The 18,739-nt window shown below is 43.7% G+C and overlaps 1 protein-coding gene across 2 annotated transcripts; it reads right to left on the bottom strand.

The window, feature by feature from the left end:
- Window positions 1–895: 895 nt before the first annotated feature.
- Window positions 896–14,535, bottom strand: CFAP20 (cilia and flagella associated protein 20). 2 transcript variants are annotated; one of them, XM_027857866.1, is made up of 6 exons: window positions 14,390–14,535; window positions 4,384–4,463; window positions 3,747–3,858; window positions 2,856–3,044; window positions 2,346–2,456; window positions 896–1,397 (listed from the first exon to the last, which is right to left on the bottom strand). In XM_027857866.1, exons 1-6 carry the CDS (start codon window positions 14,471–14,473, stop codon window positions 1,392–1,394), a joined length of 582 nt encoding a protein of 193 aa, XP_027713667.1. In that variant the 5' UTR covers window positions 14,474–14,535; the 3' UTR covers window positions 896–1,391. The 2 variants fall into 2 exon arrangements, with proteins under 2 accessions (XP_027713667.1, XP_027713666.1); XM_027857865.1 differs by lacking the exon at window positions 896–1,397 and having other exon boundaries at window positions 2,337–2,456.
- Between the last annotated feature and the right edge of the window lie 4,204 nt (window positions 14,536–18,739).

The raw sequence follows: 18,739 nt of genomic DNA on the forward strand, positions 1-18,739 counted from the left end.
ACTTGAGATAAATAGGAGCCATTAGCCTCCAGGCTCTCGCATTTCCTCTCCTAAGGCTATGCAGAGACCAGGAAGCCAAGAGCTGCCCCCTTCCACACTAATGAGGATGGTGAGGTCATCCCTATACATAGTGGGTCACTGAGTGTGGAGGGAGAAAGGCACTCTGTATAAGAGCGAGCATGACTGACTACTTCCCAGGACTTCCAGAAGCACGTGATCAAGGCATCTACATTGAAATGAGAAGAATGTGAACCCCATTTTTCTTTGTTTGACAAAAGCCTCATTCACCACACAACCCATGCCACAGCCCAGAAGGAGGACTTTCGCTTACAGCAGGCAGGGACAAGGGAGCCTGCTACACCCGTTTTCCCCAAAGACGCCCAGAGGCCTGACCTGGCATAGTACTGAAGAGCAGAGAAAGAGAGGCACTGCTATTCCCAGACAGAGAGCTACATGGGTTGGATTGATGTGGGATTACTCTTGGAGAGGCAGAGGAAGCCCTAGGCCGCTGGAACACCAAGGAGGACTCCAAAGAAGGGAGGCAGCACCGAGGCAGGCAGAGCTCAGACGCAGTCTGGGATGAGCCAACGCCTGCCTAGAGCACTCTCCAGGTTCACCTCAGAGGTGGGGATGAGGACTCATCCTGGCTACACGCTCTGGCTTCCCAGAAGGGGGAAATGATAACTGAGGCTACAAAATATCTGTACCTCTTTCCTCTTTCCAAAATCCAAACAACTGAATGGCAGTACTTCCAATCTGGCCACCATGGAGCAGAACCAAATCCCGAAACAATGTCCACCGAGAACAGTCGCAGGAATTAGCTTTTCAATTTTTTTTTTTTGTTAAATCAGAGAGAAAATATCACCATTTAGAAAGGCACAGGCTAGAAACAGACTTAAAAACAGAATAAAACATTTTATTCACTTCAAGATTGTAAGTATTCCATATGATATACATATATATTTAGATAATATATAAAACAAAAAGACAAGAAACCAGTAAGAGAAAATATTGGAATGGATCTGCTTTACAGGGCACACTTCACTCTGTAATTTCGTGGTAAATACCACCTCCGCTTGTCCAGGGACGGGCAGAAGGGTAAACTCCCATACCTGGTTAGCACATGATGGGCAGGTTTTTAGTAAAGTGCTGGATAAACATTCTGTGACCAAGAACTGCTGATCTCCCACTGTACTTACAATGCAATTACGGAGTTATTACATGGTTATTGGTGTCCTAAAACAAGGGACATCAAATCATTAATAAAAGGACCCCATCACAGTGAATTTACCTAAATATTTCTGTATTTCACATTGTCCTCCAGTTATTTTCCTTTTTAAATTAAGCATTAGGCCCAGGGCTTATTCCTCATGTTGTATTCCAGTACTGGGTTATTGCTGGGGGAAGAAATAAAAAACACATATATAACACATACAAACAACATGTAAATGATCAAGCATGTAAAGAGCTTAAAAAAAAAAAAAGTTGCCTGCCCCCATTACCTCTGGCACAAGCTGTCCCGAGCATGGAGGGTAAGCTTGGCTGATTTGTCTAGACAACTGAGATAGCACAAAGGGCCCCTGCTACTATGTAGAGGGAAGATGGACACCCACACACCCTTCATTTTGGATCAGGCTGTTAACATAAATTACATACTGGTAAAAGGGGCAAGTTTGCCAGGCTTTAGAGAAAAAAGCCTTTCTCCATAGAAAAGGTCTCTGAAAAGAGCAGTAAGAATGCCTGCATTTGTCTTCTGGGCATGAGACAGGATACCCTCAAGAAGTGAGGGAGAGGAGGAAGGAGGCCAAGAGCTGAATATCTAAGAAGACCAGCTCTTCCTCCTTCCCACCCCAACTTTAAAAGTCAGAAGTGGCCTGACGGTTATGCTACTAAAACAAATCTGATTCACAGACCATCCCTGGCAGGTCACTTCACCTGAAGCCTTATGATCAAAGGGTACCGATAACTCTTTTTTGGCCATACCTGTGAGTTCATCAGTACAGGGAATGCCTGGTGAGGACCTTCCCCCTTAATCCCCCCACCCCTTACCAAAGACAAATCTGTAACTGCTCAAGGCACTAAAAGGTAAGTGACCTGCCTGGGGTCACCTGAAAGTATTTGTCAAGAGATGGGGCCTGGACCCAGGTCTTCCAGGCTGAGGCCTTAATGCCACAATGCAGTTATGGCATTAAAAGAACCAGCAAAAATAAAGATTCTTATTACAAAAACCAGTTTTGGAAAGGCCCTGTGGTGATGGAGCGGAATCTTAACATAGCCTGAAGACCCACAATAGCGCTTTCCACAACGACTTCTCTGCTCTCTGGTTGGGGGCAAGGCTAGCTCACCTTTGCCTTGTTCTGAACGGGGAGATAGAGCTTGAACTCCGCGGGCAGCTCGTCCTCTGAGTAGAGTCTGTCAGAGAAGTACACTCGCCGGATGCGACAGTTGGCGTGGATCTGCAGATGCAAAACTGCATTTCAAAGGCTGGAAAGGCTGACTGTCTCTTCTTTCTTCCTCTCCCTGACTCCTAATCCTTTTGTGGTGATGCTGCATTTATTTCTACTCCTCTGGTAACAGCTTGGCTCTAAAACAGATCCTGGCCTCCAACTAATTTTCATATTCGTGGCCTTGTCTCTCTCCAGCCCCTCTTCAAAGCCTCCTTCCAACAAATGCTATCCCTGAGAACCCAAAATTGCCTTGCTTGCCGCCCCGCCCCCACTCATCTGGGTCTCTTAACTGCAGAAGCCCCCTGACAATGCCTGACACTATTTCAGGATCCATAACAGGGCCCAGAAGACAGAGCAGATTCCTTCTCCAGAGCTTTTCTGATTTACACCTGGGCAAGGAGGGCGTACCTGCACCCTGAGGGTTTCTATGTAGTTTGTGCCATATGCCCGTCGGGTAAAGTCAGACAGATTGAACTGGATCTGGTTCCAGCCGTCATCCAGCCGCATGGGCATGGTGCAGATGAAGGGCTTAACTCGAGTGGTGCTCTGGTAGTTACTGGCCCGGAACCGTCGACGCACATTCTTATCATCTAGAACCTGTCATCAGGTAAGTGGGGCAAGAGAAGAGGAAGAAAGTGAATGGCTGCTTAAAACAGTGTAACCAAAGTGAGGCAAGCTCCTGAACACAAAGCCTGGTTGTCCCACAGTTTGAGCGTGGAGGAGAAATGCACAGCCCAGAGACAGTCCATACTGGACACAGATGGCCAGGAAGTAGCAAGAAGTTTATCCTGTCATGTGGCCAAGACAACACCATCTGCATGTGACATCATGGGAGGGGGCATGCAGACCACAAAATGAGTTCATGAACCTTCTCTCCACTGAACATCCAGTGGAGAGCTGAGGCCATCAGTAACCCAGGCAAGAGCTATGAATCACAGAATGAACACTGACTTCTTCTCTAGCAATTAATTCCTAGAGTTTCTCTGACCAAACTTTAAATGCCTTGATTGTTGTTACCACATTCATATCACTAATGTCACACAAATTCTATAGTTCAGAGGAAATAAGATAGACAAAGAGGGAGATGCCCTCCTGATGAGAGACATTTCAGCTCTTCCAGCAAGGACCCAAGGGCAGGGACTTTGTTTTTGCTTTTCTTCCTATCTCCAGGGCTTAGCTACAGGGCCTGGCACCGAGTAAGTGCTTGATTAATGCTGTTGATAAGGGAGACAGGATAATTCTCCTTAACCCAAGGCAGTAGACTCTCTCTCTCTCTTTTTCTCTCTCTCTCCCTCTCACCTGCACTTCAAAAGTGAAGTACTTCTTCAAATTTTTGATGATCATGACCAGGAAGGGAAGTTTGATGCCCAGCGTCTTCTTTGGGTCCGCTGGGCAGGTGATATATGTAGTGCTATGGAAACAGACAATACAGAGAACAAGCCTGGTTACTGTCCTTCCCGACCGCCATCCTGATTCTCTTCAATCTGTCCCCAGCTGGATGAGCCCTGTGTCTCTGCAATCTCTGCAGCACAGAGGCAATATGTGAAGAAAATAAACCGAGACTAGATTTAGGAAAACGCAAGGGAAATCACCTCATCTAGATGTCTCAAGACACAGCTGAAGAGGATCCTTCAACCTTTTCGATGCTCCAAAAAACTCTGAAGTAACTGCCCAGCTTAACAACCCAAAAGATTGATGTTATTCAGAGGGATATTCAATAGACCTCATCAGATGGCTCTTTCAATGTGAAAACAATCCAGATCTGAAGCCACAGAGCCACCAAAGCCTTCCCCAACATCCCCAAAGCACAAAATACTCCAAGTCACGCAACGCAGGGAGCTGGGCCCACACTTTCCCTTAATCCTGGACACCTCTGCTGGGGAACACATAGCACCCACCTCGTGTCTAGGAGAACAAAAAGTTTTGGGCAAGCTACCTGACATTTGTCCCTTCGATCTCTAGCACCAGGGACTGGATGTCGTTATCGGTGATTCTTTTGATGTGGCCATTCCGCACCTAGGGACAGAGAGGAAATGGAATTGGTCAGAACTCAAATATATGGAAATCAGCAGGATGTGGAGGAGGGGTGAGGGGGGACGCCTGTGCCAATGGCTTGCCAGCCTAGGAAGGGTGTGCTTCAGCTTCAGACTGGCACTGCTAAGTGGACAGAGCTGCGCAGTCTCAAACCCCAGCAAAGGGACTGGGGAGTCATCGAAAGATCAAACACATGCAACAACCTCGGTCAAGAAGGCCAACCTTAAAAACACCATCCTCCCCTTCAGGCACAATGGACCTTGTATACACCTCTACATTTGAAATGATTCTTATCAATATACCATAACAAAGGATCTAATAAAAAATAGAAAAAAATCAAAACAGAAAGATTTTCCTGTGAAGATATGTTTTCTTTAAAAAACCAGGACCCTTGGGGCAGCTAGGTGGTGCAGTGGATAGAGCACCAGCCCTGGAGTCAGGAAGACCTGAGTTCAAATCCCAGTCTCAGACCAGACACTTGACACTTTCTAGCTGTGTGACCCTGAGCAAGTCACTTAACACCAACTGTATCGCCAAAAAAAAAAATAAAATAAAATAAAAAATCAGGACCCTAGTCGGCAAAGATGAATGTCAAAAGGGACTATATCTATAAATAAGTAGGGTTAATATGATTGAGTCATGGAATACTAGAAATGGGGTTGCCCTTGAAGTTCAAAACTGGTATTTTTTGGGAAAAAGAAAAAAAATGACATGCCTTAAAAAGCATACGATATACATTCCCACAAATGTCCTCCCAGACCACTCTAGACTACACTTATGTCTCTCCTCTCCACATACCCAAGTGTGGTTACCAGTCTGCACTGTACAACTTAGTACTCGATGGCATCTAGTCTTCTTTTTTTTTAAACACAGTTTCATGTATACAAGCATTATCTTCTCCAGAAAACTAATAATGGCTAGCAACTGAATCATACTTTTCCCTTTCCCACACTTTTTTGCACACAACACACCTAATCAATAGTATCACTGTTGAAAATAATACTAATAGCTGACGTTTAGAGTTTTAAGGTTTACAAAAGCGTTTTATGAACATTATCTAATTTTTGAAAGTTACTCTAGGAAATAATAGTGTGTGTGTGTGTGTGTATGTGTGTGTGTGTGTGGTGTGTATGGGTTCAAGAAGAAGGGTTTAAATAATTCCTAAGATTGATAATGAGTTATTAAAGGAAGTTAGAGATGTTTAACATACACTCTAACCTTTCAGAGTTGTCATGGAAATTACAAAATACTTTTCACACAAATGAAGTCAGATCTAAATAATTGGAAAAACATCAGTAGCTCATGGGTAGGCCGAGCTAATATAATAACAATGACAATTCTACCTAAGCTAATTTATTCATTCAGTGCCATAACAATCGAACTACCAAAAATTACCTTATAGAGTCAGAGCTGTCGTGGAGCATCATCATACTTTCCTTAAAAAAAATTCCCTTGGTAGAGTTCTATTCACAGAACAGTAGAACAGACCCTTTATCTCAGCAAAGACAGCATTTTCTACATTGTCTAAAAATCAAACCCCAAATTGCTCCTAAAAATGAAACTGGCGAAGGCTCCTAGTTAAAATCACAAATGGTTAGTCTATTTAGGACAAACCAACATTGCCAAATGCTTTCAGAAGAAGTGGCACATCTCTGGTACTTTCAGGACCATGGCTACTGCCGGTTGTGAAGGAAAGTAGAGCTCAAGATGCAAAGACCTGAGGAGAGAGAGAGGGTCTGGAGTGAGGGGTGACTTTTGACATTCATGGAACATGCTGGGGTGACATTCACCAAGAAAACTACCCCTGCATTGATGCTGTCAATATGACCTTCATGAATCAATAAGGAAAGAGAGACCTTAATTTAAATAACACAATCATTCTTAACAACCTAATTTTTGAACATTTTGTTAACATAAGTTATCTGTTTGACAGCTGACTAGTAAAGTTTGTAGAATTAAGTTGGAATTATACCCTCAGGGCTTCTAGAGCTAGCTACTGAAAAGCAGCCCAAGTATTCTAATTTTTCTTTTTTAAATCAACACATCCACAACAACAAGTAAGCATCTAAGATGGTTTTAAAGTTTGGCCTTTGGAAACACTTAAGGAAGATATCCTTAGCTATATGAGCCAAAGTCAACAAAAGCAATAAGGCCGCTCTTACTTAGAGCTTAGCACAGCGCCTGGCACATAGGAGGTGCTTAATAAATGTTCATTGATTCACCAACCCACGTACCAAGCTCTGTCAGGCTTAAGGAGACTTGGGACACAAAACACCCTGCCTTCTGCCCGCTCCCAGGTTTACAGTAGATGACTTCCCAGGAATACTCCAGAACACTGAGGCCGCCTATGCAGAAGCCAACAAACAGGAAGCTACAGCCAGCCAACTGTATTCCTACATCTCTGCATTGGCTGTAACTTCCTGAGGGAAAGATTACTTTGGGTGATAACCCTGACAAGTGACACTCTTAGAACCCAGCTGATCCAGATCTGCAGACAAGAAAGTTTCTGGAAGTGAAACTAGTGAAGGAGTTTTTGTTGGAGGACAAGCAGAAGGGGAGAGAGCCAGTCATGTCTCCCAGGTCCTAGGCATACAACCTGGCTGGCAGTGTTGCCTTCACCCGTCCTGAGGAGTCCAGCCTTGAGAGAGAGTGGTACCGCCTGCTCCACTGCCCATTTAATTCAATGGCACTCAGCTGAAACCGAGAACACTGATGCTAATTAATAAAGGATCTCTATATCACAAGCTGCCAATTCCTCAGTGGCCAAGGCTGGAAATGAAATTCAAATGAGTAAGGTTCATTAGTGAAAGCTTATTTCCTCAAGGTCCAAGGACTGCAAAGGTAAATCTGACTAAGATTAACCTGACAGACAGATATCAAGGCAAAATGGACAGTGCTGGACCCAAAGTTAGGAAAACTGGTTCCAATCCCACCTAAGATTTAATTAGGTATGTAACCACAGGCAAGTCATTTAACCTTTCGGAGCCTCAGTTTCCTGATGTGTCTAATACTAATGTGAATTAGTACTAACTACTAAGAAGAAATAAGAAAAAGGAAGAAGAAGAAACCTACTACAGGACAGTTCTCCAAGATTATTAGTTTAACTTATCTACCATTCTCTGCTCCACACACTGGAAAAGAGGGTTAGATTTGAACCCTGTTCTTAATAAGCTCATGCAACTTCAAGTCACTCAAATTCCCTGGCCCTGGTTTTGTTGCCGGTCCCTATCAACTATGCAAAGACTACCTAATGACTTCCAAGGCAACTGGAAAAATTGTTTATCTGCCTTGATGGTTAATTCAAAAATAAGATTAAGAGCCATGAAAGGAAACCCAACTTCCAAAGAACCTTTTATATCTACCTCAGGGGCACGAATGTGGTACTAGTTCTTGGAAAATATTTACTTCTTTTCTTAAACTCTTCACAGATCAGGTCACTGGGTTAACTTGCACCAAAGATAGATCACTCTTCAATTAGAACTATCTACTCTGGAAGCAGTTTTTCTGACTCCTGCTATCTAAATTACTGACTTCCAAATTTTTTTTTTTTGGAGTTGCCACACATCATTTAATTTGAAGACCTATCTACCCCAAGACTACAAATGCAGTGTGGCAAATTAAATTTACTTTGCTAACTTAATGATGCACTTTGAAATAAATTAGAGATACCCTACATATCTTAAAACCAAGTGTTAGAATCACTTAACAGTGACACCCAGCCTTCTGAATGCCAATAATGGATTCTGTCAAATTGTATGCAAGAAAAACAATCTTCAAACTTCTATCTTGTAAACAGTCCTGTCTTTGGATAACAATTTATGCTAGAGTAAACAGTGAGAGAACACTGATTTTAAAAAATTTTACCACCAAGGAAGGAGTTCAGTAGGAGGGGAAAAACAGGAAAAGGATCTGTTGAATGCTTTGCGCTTATAAAAGCACTCTAAAAATAAAATCAGTTGAATCTACTCCACATATTTCTACCCCCCTTTGCCTCATCTTTCTAGTCCCACCCAATTCTCCCAGCAGCTGAACCCCACAGCCATCCAGCAAACTAAACGGCATGTTCAGATTCACCTTCAACCAGAGTCAACGTCCCAACAGAAGTTAGCACTAAATCAGAGCTTATTCAATGAAGGAAACATGCTGAGGGAGACCTCTGCAGACAGTTAGGCATCATTACTCAGTAATTACTGAGGGCCCAAATCTACATTCATTTTCAGCTTGCAACTCTTCAATCAGCAAATCTAAATCATCAGATAACTATCCAGTGCAAGAGAAGTTAACTGTTTTGTTTTGTTTTTGCTTCAGAAAGTAAAGGCCAACCTTGTGAGGTTATATATCTATGTATGGTTAACAAGATTTCTTGTTAACTTACAATAAAGTCTTACTTACTAGATTGATAAGTGTAACTTAGCAAAAGTAGGTTTTTAAAGAAATCTATTTTGCTTTCATGTAATTAGAATGTGTCTGACTTTCCTCGTTACACAGGCTGCTGGAAAGTTGTTTACGTGGAATTTTTGTACATTTACCAACTCTGACACTTATTTCACCTGTGACTCTGTGCAAGTCACTTACCTTTGTGAACTTCAGCAGCCTCATCTATCAAATGGGAATATACTCAAATTCCCACACCCCTGTGCAAGAGCACATTTGATCAAATGTCAAACACTCAATAAATGTGAACTGCTTTTAAAAGTACTACAGAGATCACTATTTAAAGCTAGAATAGAAAGAAACTTGAGGAGGTTCAGAAATCAAGGGTCACCGAGGTAAAAGAGATCTGGAAAAAAAAATATTTAGAAGTTCCATTCATCCACTTTTATGAAACAAAACAAAAAACATAAGACACTATTCATTAAGTCCGACTCCCCTCTCCCCACACACACACACAAAAAGACCACTATGGTCTTCTATTCTATATCATGACCAACTAAGGGAGAAGAAAAGAAGGGGGAAAAAAAATTAGAAAAAATATTCAGACACACAGTTGGAGCAAATGGGCCAGAAAGACCTTCATGGAGTAACAACTCCATCTTGTGGTTAAGCCATGTAGCACTTTCACAACTACTGGCATCCCTTAACCATGCCCTCCACTTGCAATCAACTGAAATTAGTATCTTAATGATACACTATTTATGATAGAAGAATTAACTGTTTAAAAAAGAATGAAGAACGAGTTCTGTTGGACTCAGAGGTTAAAGACATTATCTCTGATCACAAAGCCCTGCAAATTTTTTTTATCCAATAGAAATAATGTTTATGGTGACCACTTACTGAGTTTCAGTTAACTGCAGTCTGAACTCGCGTTTTACACCAGGGCTTAGATAAATTCACTACTTTTAAGGAGTCAGAACACATCATTCTAGTTTGATTAGCTACAAGGAGTTATGACTTTCAAAGCAAGTTTCTTCTAGGCAGGTAACTGCCCCAAATACAGTAATGAAGATAAAAATGTTAGCAAAATGTTAACAGATGTGATAAAATTTTGAATATCCTCAAAAAGTTACCCTATCAGGTAGGGGTTATTTGTAGATCAAGTGGGTGATCCTGGAGAAAGACTTAAATGAAGCATGAATTCTACCAGTGCTCTCCACACTTTTCACATTCAGGTTATCAGCCAGAGGCCAAAGTACCCAGTACCCTAGTATGGGCATAACTCACCATACAAAAGGAAGGAAGAAATCAACTCTCTATAAACAGCACTGAGAATTCTGGAACGCCCTCTATTAATATGGGCAAGGTGCATTCTTCATCCATCTGGCTAGAAGCCAATCTTAGTAGTCTATTAGGGCTCAATTACAATGAGCACAATTTCATCCATAAGCAGAACCACCTCCATCAAAGGGGAGTCTCCTCACATGACTGGCAAACATCTCTGGTGGGCACAGGAGAGCATATCGCTGTGAGAGGCTGACACTCAGTAAATCAACTACCACTGAGGAAGAGAGCGTGTAGATTATCTACACCAGTGGACACTGCTCCCATGATGATGAGATCTCAGTCCACTGAAGTATATAAGTGTTAAATGTTAATATAACTGCAATCGTGTTGTAATTATCTACATCAATATTTACCAAACAGGTACAAATTAAGGTCACGGCACCAGCTCTTCCATGAGCTCCCCACATTTCATCCTTACTCCTGATATATTTTGTCCCTAATGTGGCCCTAATCCCTGGCCCTGAGACTGTTTTCAAGTTGTTTTCAATTTCAAGGTGCTTCCAGATATCTGGCAAGTGTTTAAAGTCATGTTCTGGTCATAGCACTGAATCACTGATTACGTGTACACACTGTCCATAATCTCAGTATTGTTATTCTATGCATTCAATCCTCTGCATGCTTAGAGCTTAAAAAAAAATCCCCAAGTATTTTTAAATCCTGTGTATTTAAAATGGTAACGTAAAAACATTAATAATTCTTACATGAAGGTCTTTTTCAAAAAGTTTTGTGGTTCTAAAAGTTCTTTACTAATATGGATATTTTAGATTTATTATGTTCATCTGTTGTATAATTTATCATCTGTAATCCTGGTAGATGAACAAATACCTTGTGTGTGTGTTTATATCGTCAGGGTATCATCTGACCTCTAGTGGCAATGTTAAGGGACACACAGTGCACCATGGTAACTAGCTTTTATAATTCATATGTAAACATGCTGACTATTAATATAGGATCAAGCCCAAAATAAAAACATTGAAACATGTCTGTAAGAAAGATTTCATTAAATCCTTTTGTGGCTTTGCCCCTAACAAAATGCTAAAATTTCCAAAACCAAGAGAGCTTTTGGAACTTTCCTCAAGCTCCCTGACATTCATCTGAATCTCTCTCCTTTCCACAATTTTATTGCATTCTTCCCCTCAATTCCATTAGCTGAACACTTCTAGTCTGTTTCTAAGCTGGATAAGCTAACCAGAGGGAGCCACAGTCAGTTACTGGCTCACATCTACCTCTCTCATTCACTGGAACGAGGGGTATATCCTGCCGTTTGCAGATGCGCAATTTCAGAATGTATCGAACTTTATTTCACTGTGAACAAACTAAGTTACCAGATGGATACCTGGACCACATAGTTTAAAAAAAAAAAAAAACATGCTTCACTAACTTTTAGCAACAACAGCATCAATGGCATGAATTCTTAAACATTAGTATAAGGAGGAGGTTGGTTAAGTTTCACATGCGCAGTCCTATAATTTTTAAAGCTTTCCAAATCTCTCTCAACAAGCTTTCAGATATGAAGACGATGCCTCTGACTGTACACCATTCTATAGGCTAACCTAGGCCATCTATACTTAATTTCCTCATCTACTCTGTGACCAAGAACTTGTACCTAACAAATAGCTGCTTGCTTAGGGGGCCAGAATTCTCCTCTGTGCAAAGCAAAATGAACCAGATGAGAAACAAACCTGCAACCCTGATTTCAGCCACACCAAGCCTTCTTAGGCTGATCTCTGTGCACATACTTTCATCAGCAGTGTAGTCTGACGCTGACAACCAGGGAGTCACAACCACACCAGAAGTACAAAGAAAATCTGAGACAGACTGAGGAGACTTTAGAACCCTGTTCCAGCATGGATCATCCCATGCATTCAGGTACACAGGCCCAATGATATACCTGAAAGTCTAACACTCTGGACTCTGAAAGCCTGAAGCAAGAGGGTGCACCCACACCTATGAGGCAGGCCTGAGTCCTGTTTCTGGACAACAGCATTTGAAAGGGATCCGACTATATTAAACTAGAATATTCAGTCTCCCTAAATGTTGCTTTTCAGTATGAAGTTTGCTAAAATCTACAGAAAAGCAAGATTATTCTGCCTGAGCAAAATCAGAGAAAGTTAAAGAAAAACAAGATACTCAAAAGGGTTCAAAAAAAAAAGTTTCACATTTTTGATGAGAAAACTTCCTGAGTACAGATAACATGAATGTGACACTTCTCAGTGATCCCTGCTAATAGAGGGGAGCAAGGTTGTGTATAATTGAAATCATTTTTATTTGACTTCAGGATATTCATTTTGTATTTCCATTTGAATGTGTGCAAGTTGGATATCCTGGGAACACAAATTCAAAACAAAACAATTCATGTTGTGAAAATCCACCCAAAGAAAGCCAGAGCTTGAAGCTGGAAAACTGACCAGCTTCTGCTCCACATCCTCCCAACCTGATAGACCAAGCAGTAGCAATTAAAACAGGGTCCTGCATTTAGCTCAGAATTTATGCCCTTGGTGACTTTTTCTTTCACTATTTTCCTTTTTTTTTTTAAATGCAAACAACACTAAGGCTCAAATAGGTCAGCTCAGATCCCAAAGCCTATAGAATCATGCAATCAAATACCAGTGGAAGAGACCTTAAGAGTCACCTATTCCAGTCCCTTCATGTTAAGGATGAGGAAACTGAGGCTTGCCCAAAGCTACTCAGCCAGTCAATTGTAGAGTTTCCTGAAACCAGTGCTCCAACCCTTTCATGCTAATTCCACTGCATTTCCCTGCTTGCTCCATCACATAATGGATCAGCCTCCAGTTACAGTTTGGGATTATTTCCAGAATCAGTGAAAAGGAATAAATAACTGAAACCCATATGGGGAAAGGAAGAGTTGGTTCCAATCTGCAATTTTACAAAGGTGGGAAAAGCTGTGCAGAAGGAAGCCCAATGGGAACTGAGAGCTAAGAAAAACACTTAACTTGGCCTTTGGTGAAGTCCAATGAGCATTCTGGATCTGTAAAACTGGGGTACTGGACCAAATGATCTCTAAGGTCCCTACTAACCCCATTGTCAAAAATGACTAAAGGCTGAGAAAAACACTGCTGTCTTCAAATGTCCAAGACATGTGCCTCTCCCCAGCAGGGGTATGCTAGTCACCACAGGCAGGGAATAGGAAGGGACCTCAGAGATCCTCTGGTCTAATCCCTTCATTGCCAGATGGGATAAGTAACTTAGGATCAGGCACCTAGAGGTGGAAAAGACCTTAAAATGGCATCTAGTCCAACCTTCTCATTTTATAGATGAAGAAACTGAAGCCCAGAGAAGGTAAGTTACTTAGTGGAGATCACATTGGTATTAAAAGGAGGTGGGGGTTAGAATGTGAAACAAGCTCTTCTGCCTTCAAAACAATTGCTCTTTCCACTGTACCACAATCCCTCCTTCCACAGTCACCTGCTCACCAATGTATGTCACATCTTCTCCAACTACCTGGATTACAAAGCTTCACAAGATGCCAAGACCATGAGGATCCTCCCTACCTTCACAAAGCCTGGATGGTTACACACCAGCTTTTCATGCTATCTCCTCTGATCTCCACCTCCCCACCCTTAGGCAGAGGGAGCAAATATCATTATCCTCATTTATAGAGGAGGAAACTGAGGCATGGAGAAATTAATTACCCAGGGCCATAACGAATAGACTAAGGAATTATTAGTTATTAGACTGGACTTTCTAAAGGCTCAGGGGAAGACGAGATTTTCGTGGGAGTGGGGAAGAGAACAGGATGAGGGAGGTAAGGAGGCGGGAGGGGGATGAGGTAATGAAGGGGAGGAGGGGATGCAGAAGAAGGGGGCCAGGAGGATGGAGATGGAGGGGATGGAGGAATGAAAGGGATGAGTGCGGTAAGAGGAATGGAGAGACAGAGGGGATGGAGTGAAGGGGAGGAGCAGAAGGGATGAGGGAGATGGAGAGGACAGGGAGGGGATGGAAGGAAGAGGAGGATGAAGAGAGGGATGGAAAGGAGGATGGAGAGGATGAGGGGATGGTAGGGATGAGGGGATAGAGGGGGGATGTGAGGGACGAAGGGATAGAGGGGGGATGGTAGGAATAGAGGGACGGGAGGGATGAGGGGACAGGGGGGGATTGGAGGGACGAGGGCATGGATGGGAGGATGGAGGGCTGGGGGAGGCCCGGGGGTCCCCGCAAGCCCGTACCTTCTTGTCCCAGATCTGCAGCGGCTTGCTCCCGATGCTGTAGAGGATGGAGAGGAAGCCGCTCTGGAACGTGTTCTTGAACATCGTGCCGGCGGCTTCTTCCTCGCCCCGGTCCCCGCCCTCCGCGGGCCCGGGCCGGCCTAGGCCCCGAGGCGGCTCCGCGCGGGGAGCGGGGGGCCCGGCTGCTCAGGCGGCCTGGACGGTGCGTGCGCGGCTCCGAGGGGCCTCCGCTCCAGCCGCCGCCTCCGCCGCGCCTCGGCCTGCCGGCACCGCCGCTACCTCCTTCCGCTGCCTCCGCCGCCTCCGCCGCCGCCGCCGCCGCCGCCTGCAAGCCGCCTCTAGAGCAACCGCCAGTCGCTCCTCCCGCCCTCCGATACGGCCGACAATGCTCAAGTGGGGCGGAGCGCCGCGCACCGAGATCCTTCCGCCGGGCCCCGCTCGACTTCCGGCACCCGACGGCGCTGCGAGCCCGCCCCCGACCCCGCTCCGGACCCCGCCCCGCGCGAAAGAAGCCCCGTTGCCAGGGAACTACTTTTTTTGACATTTGATCGTCTCGGCTGGCTGAGGCACAGTTTGTTGTCGGCGCCTGCGTGGTACCATGGGAACCACAAGGGGCGGGGCGGATGGAGATCCAGAGCAAGGTGGCCACGCCCCCTGGCGGGGGAAAGCATCAAGGGAGGGAGGGAGGAGGAGCTAAGAGAGCCCTGAGGGATTGGGGAAGCCTGGAAGGGGTTCAGAGACTGTTAGAGCTGGGCGGGTCCGGACTACTGACCGACCCCTGGTTAAGCTCGAAGTCGGGAGAAAATCCTAAAATGCTTATTAGTTGGGTGACACTTGGGGAGACGCTGAGCCTCAGTTTCTTCTGTAAAATAAGAATGATCACAGCACCCACCTCCCAGGGTAGTAATGAGCTTCTCTCAACCACTTTTCTTCTCTGTAAAATAATAGCGAGCATATCGAGACAGAGAGAGAGAGAGAGAGATACCTCATTAAGGTATGCAAAGCACTTTACACTCTGTTATCTCTGTGGTCTGTCCTGGCCCTTCTTTTCCTCTCTATACTGTTTCACTTGGTGATCTCATCAGCTCGCATAGATTTAATTACCATCTCTATTCTGGTAACTCTCAAATCTACCTTTCCAGCCCCAACCTCCATGCTGGCCTTCAACCTCGACATCTTCCAGACATCTCAAACTGGATGTCCAGTAGACATCTTAAACTCAACATGTCCAAAATGGAACTCCTTATCTTTCCCCCTAAACTCTCTCTGCCCCCCCCCTTCCCTATTACTACGGAGGTAACACCATCCTCTCAGTCCCTTGGGTTCACAACCTAGGAATCGTGGATTCCTCACTTTCTCAACCCTGCCCTGCAATACACAAACTGTTGCCAAGGCTTGTCGCTTTCACCTGTGCAGCATCTCTTGTCAATTTCACTTCTACTGCATCTCTCCGTTAAGCCCCTTCTCTCTGACACTGCAACCCTGATACAGAATTTCATCACCTCATACTTGCGCGTTGCAAGGTCTGACTGCCTGAAGTTTCTCTCTACTCCAATCCATCCTCCATTCAGCCACTAAAATAATTTTCCTAAAATACAGGTCTGATCATGTCACCTACTCCCCACCTACTCAATAAATTCTCTGGCTGTCCCACATGCCTGAAGTGCTTTCCCCTCCTCATCTCCACCTACTGTCTTCCTTCAAGTCCCAACTAAAATCCCATTTTCTACAAAAAGCTTTCCTCAGGGGCAGCTAGGTGGCGCAGTGGATAGAGAACTGGCCTTGGAGTCAGAAGGACCTGAGTTCAAATCCAGCCTCAGACACATAACACTTACTAGCTGTGTGACCCTGGGGCAAGTCACTTAACCCCATTGCCTAACCAAAAAAAAAGAAAAAAAAGAGCTTTCCTCCAATCTCTTTTTTAATATTTTATTTTTTCCAGTTATATGAAAATTTTCTGACATTCTTTTAAAAAAAATTTTTAGTTCAGAATTCTCTCCTTCCCTGTCTCCCTTCTTCCCCTCATTGAGAAGGCAAGCAGTTTTATATAAGTTATATATGTCATGCAAAACATTTCCATATTAGTCATGTCGTGAAAGAAAACACAGACCAAAAAACAAAAAAAAAAAATCAAAAAAATAAATTTTTAAAAGGTATGCTTTGATCTGTATTCAGACTTCATTAGTTCTCTTATTTTTCATTTTTTTTTTCATCATGGCATTTTTCATCATGAGTCCTTTGGAATTGTTTTGGCTCGTTGTATTGCTGAGAATAGCTGAGGCATTCACATTGATCATTGTACATTTTTGCTGTCACTGTATACAGTGTTCTCCTGCCCGAGCCCTCATGATTCTAGTGCCTTCCTCCTTTTAATTACTTCCTATTTATCTTGTATTTAGCTTACAATTTATTTCTTTGTATGTTGTCTCCTCCATCAGATTGTGAGCTCCTTGAAGGCAGGGGCTGTCTTTTGCCTCTTTTTGTGTTCTCAGTTTGTAGCACATCCTTGGCACACAGTAGGCACTTAAAAATGTTTATTGACTGACAATGCTGTAAGGTATTATCCTCATTTTATAGATGAGGAAACTGAGACTGAGAAAGGTTAAGTGTCTTGCTTAGGGTCACACAGCTAGTAAAGTGTCTGAGGCCAAATTTGAACTCAGGTCTTCCTGACTTCAACACTTATCCACATCTCCACTTAGTATAGCACCCACTTCACAGGATTTTTTTTGAAGTCTCTTAAACTTTCTCAGCCCTGGTTTCCTCATCTGTAAAATGGGAATAATCAATCAGTCAACATTTATTAAGTACCTATTATGTGCCAGGCATTGAGGATACAAAAAGATAAAAAAACAAAACAAAACAAAAACAATAACAACAACAACCAAAAAAAATAGTTCCCCGCTCTCAAGGAGCTTACAATCTGATAACAACAAACATTTCCCATGGTTGTCTTGAAGATCAAATAAGACAACATTTAGAGCACTTTGCAAACTTTAAAGTCTATAGCAATGTTAACCTATTATTTTTACAGAGGAGGAAACTGAGGATCAGACTAACTAAATGACAGCCAGTTTAATTGAACAACAAGCATCTATTAATCATCCTTAATGAATAAGGAATTGTGCTCAGTTCTGAAGTTTCAAAGACAAAAAGGAAAAATAGTCCCAGACTTCAGGGACCTTCTGTTCCACTGAGGATATCCCCACATAGAAACAGACCAGGCAATTTGAGCTAATTTGAGAAAGGGGAAAGTACTAAGGATGAGAGGAGGGGGAATCAGGGAAAGCTCCGTGGAGAAGGTGATGCTTGGGTTGAGCTTTGAAGAAGCTGATGTGAGGACGGAGGTCATATTCCAGGTGTAGCCAGAAGCCAAGAACCCCAAGTTCTGGCTCTGGTTGCAGAGGACAGCCTTGACTTCATTCCACAACACTTTGTGTATAAGACAACAGAATGGACTCCCAGCAATCCAACGGCAATGAACACAATTCTCATCCAAATCCAGTCATTCCAGGTGGTCTTGCCTTGGCTCCAGGGACTGACACAGGCTCTATGAACTTGGAATGCCCTCCTGAAGGAACATGAACTTGGGGGTGCTCAGGAGGTAACCCTACTTCTCATTAGATGTGCACTGTCTGAATGGCTCACAGTCAGCTTTGCTTCCCCACATCATGGCTCTGTCCTTGGCTGCATCCCTCAACTCTGGGGCCAAACGTTCGGTGCTCTCCTCCTTAGCCCAGGCACATCTCTTTCTTCTCTCTCTAGAACACCTGGTCCCAGAAGACTGGGGTCTGAGAACTCCCCTACTCAACCCCCTGTGGGGCGGGTTCCTGGCTCCCCACAGCTCAGTCTGGGAATTTGAGGAGCTGAAACATTTGTCACTCAATCATTAGCTCTGTCTGCTGCCGCCTTACAGACTGAAAGGCTCGGTCGGGGCCTCTCCACAGCTGTTACAGCTAGGACTGAAGAGGCGCCAGTCTTAGCTCAGGCTTCACCCCTAGGAACCAAAGCTGGCTTTCATGATTCCGGTCTCAGCTTTCTCTGCATCTTTCTAAATGGTCTTGTCTGCCCCCTTCTATAAACCAAAGACAAACCTGATACCCAACCCACAGCAGCCTGAACCATCATCACATTCTCCCCTGGCTAGAGACTTGTCAACATTGTTATTGTTAGTGCTATCTTTCATAACATCCTATTTCTAACATATGCCTCCTACCTTTACATTAGAGGACTTTAATAGTTTTATATTAATGTCTTCCCTCAAACTTGCTAACGACCCAATTCCCGGACCATCTTAAATTCTGTGACCTACTCCCCTCCTTCATTCTGCCTCAACCACACATGGGGATG

The sequence above is a fragment of the Vombatus ursinus genome, unplaced genomic scaffold (assembly GCF_900497805.2).
Source record: "Vombatus ursinus unplaced genomic scaffold, bare-nosed wombat genome assembly UNPS02012515.1, whole genome shotgun sequence".
In the NCBI taxonomy this organism is placed as follows: domain Eukaryota; kingdom Metazoa; phylum Chordata; class Mammalia; order Diprotodontia; family Vombatidae; genus Vombatus; species Vombatus ursinus.

Bases quoted from the DNA above. Each gene is read 5' to 3' on its own strand.
- CFAP20 (XM_027857865.1), bottom strand. From the start codon at position 14,473: ATGTTCAAGAACACGTTCCAGAGCGGCTTCCTCTCCATCCTCTACAGC. The intron at 3,859-4,383 runs GTAGCTTGCCCA...CTGTTTCCATAG, and splicing joins ATCGAAGGGACAAATGTCAG to CACTACATATATCACCTGCC. The intron at 2,457-2,855 runs GTACGCCCTCCT...TTGCATCTGCAG, and splicing joins TAGAAACCCTCAGGGTGCAG to ATCCACGCCAACTGTCGCAT.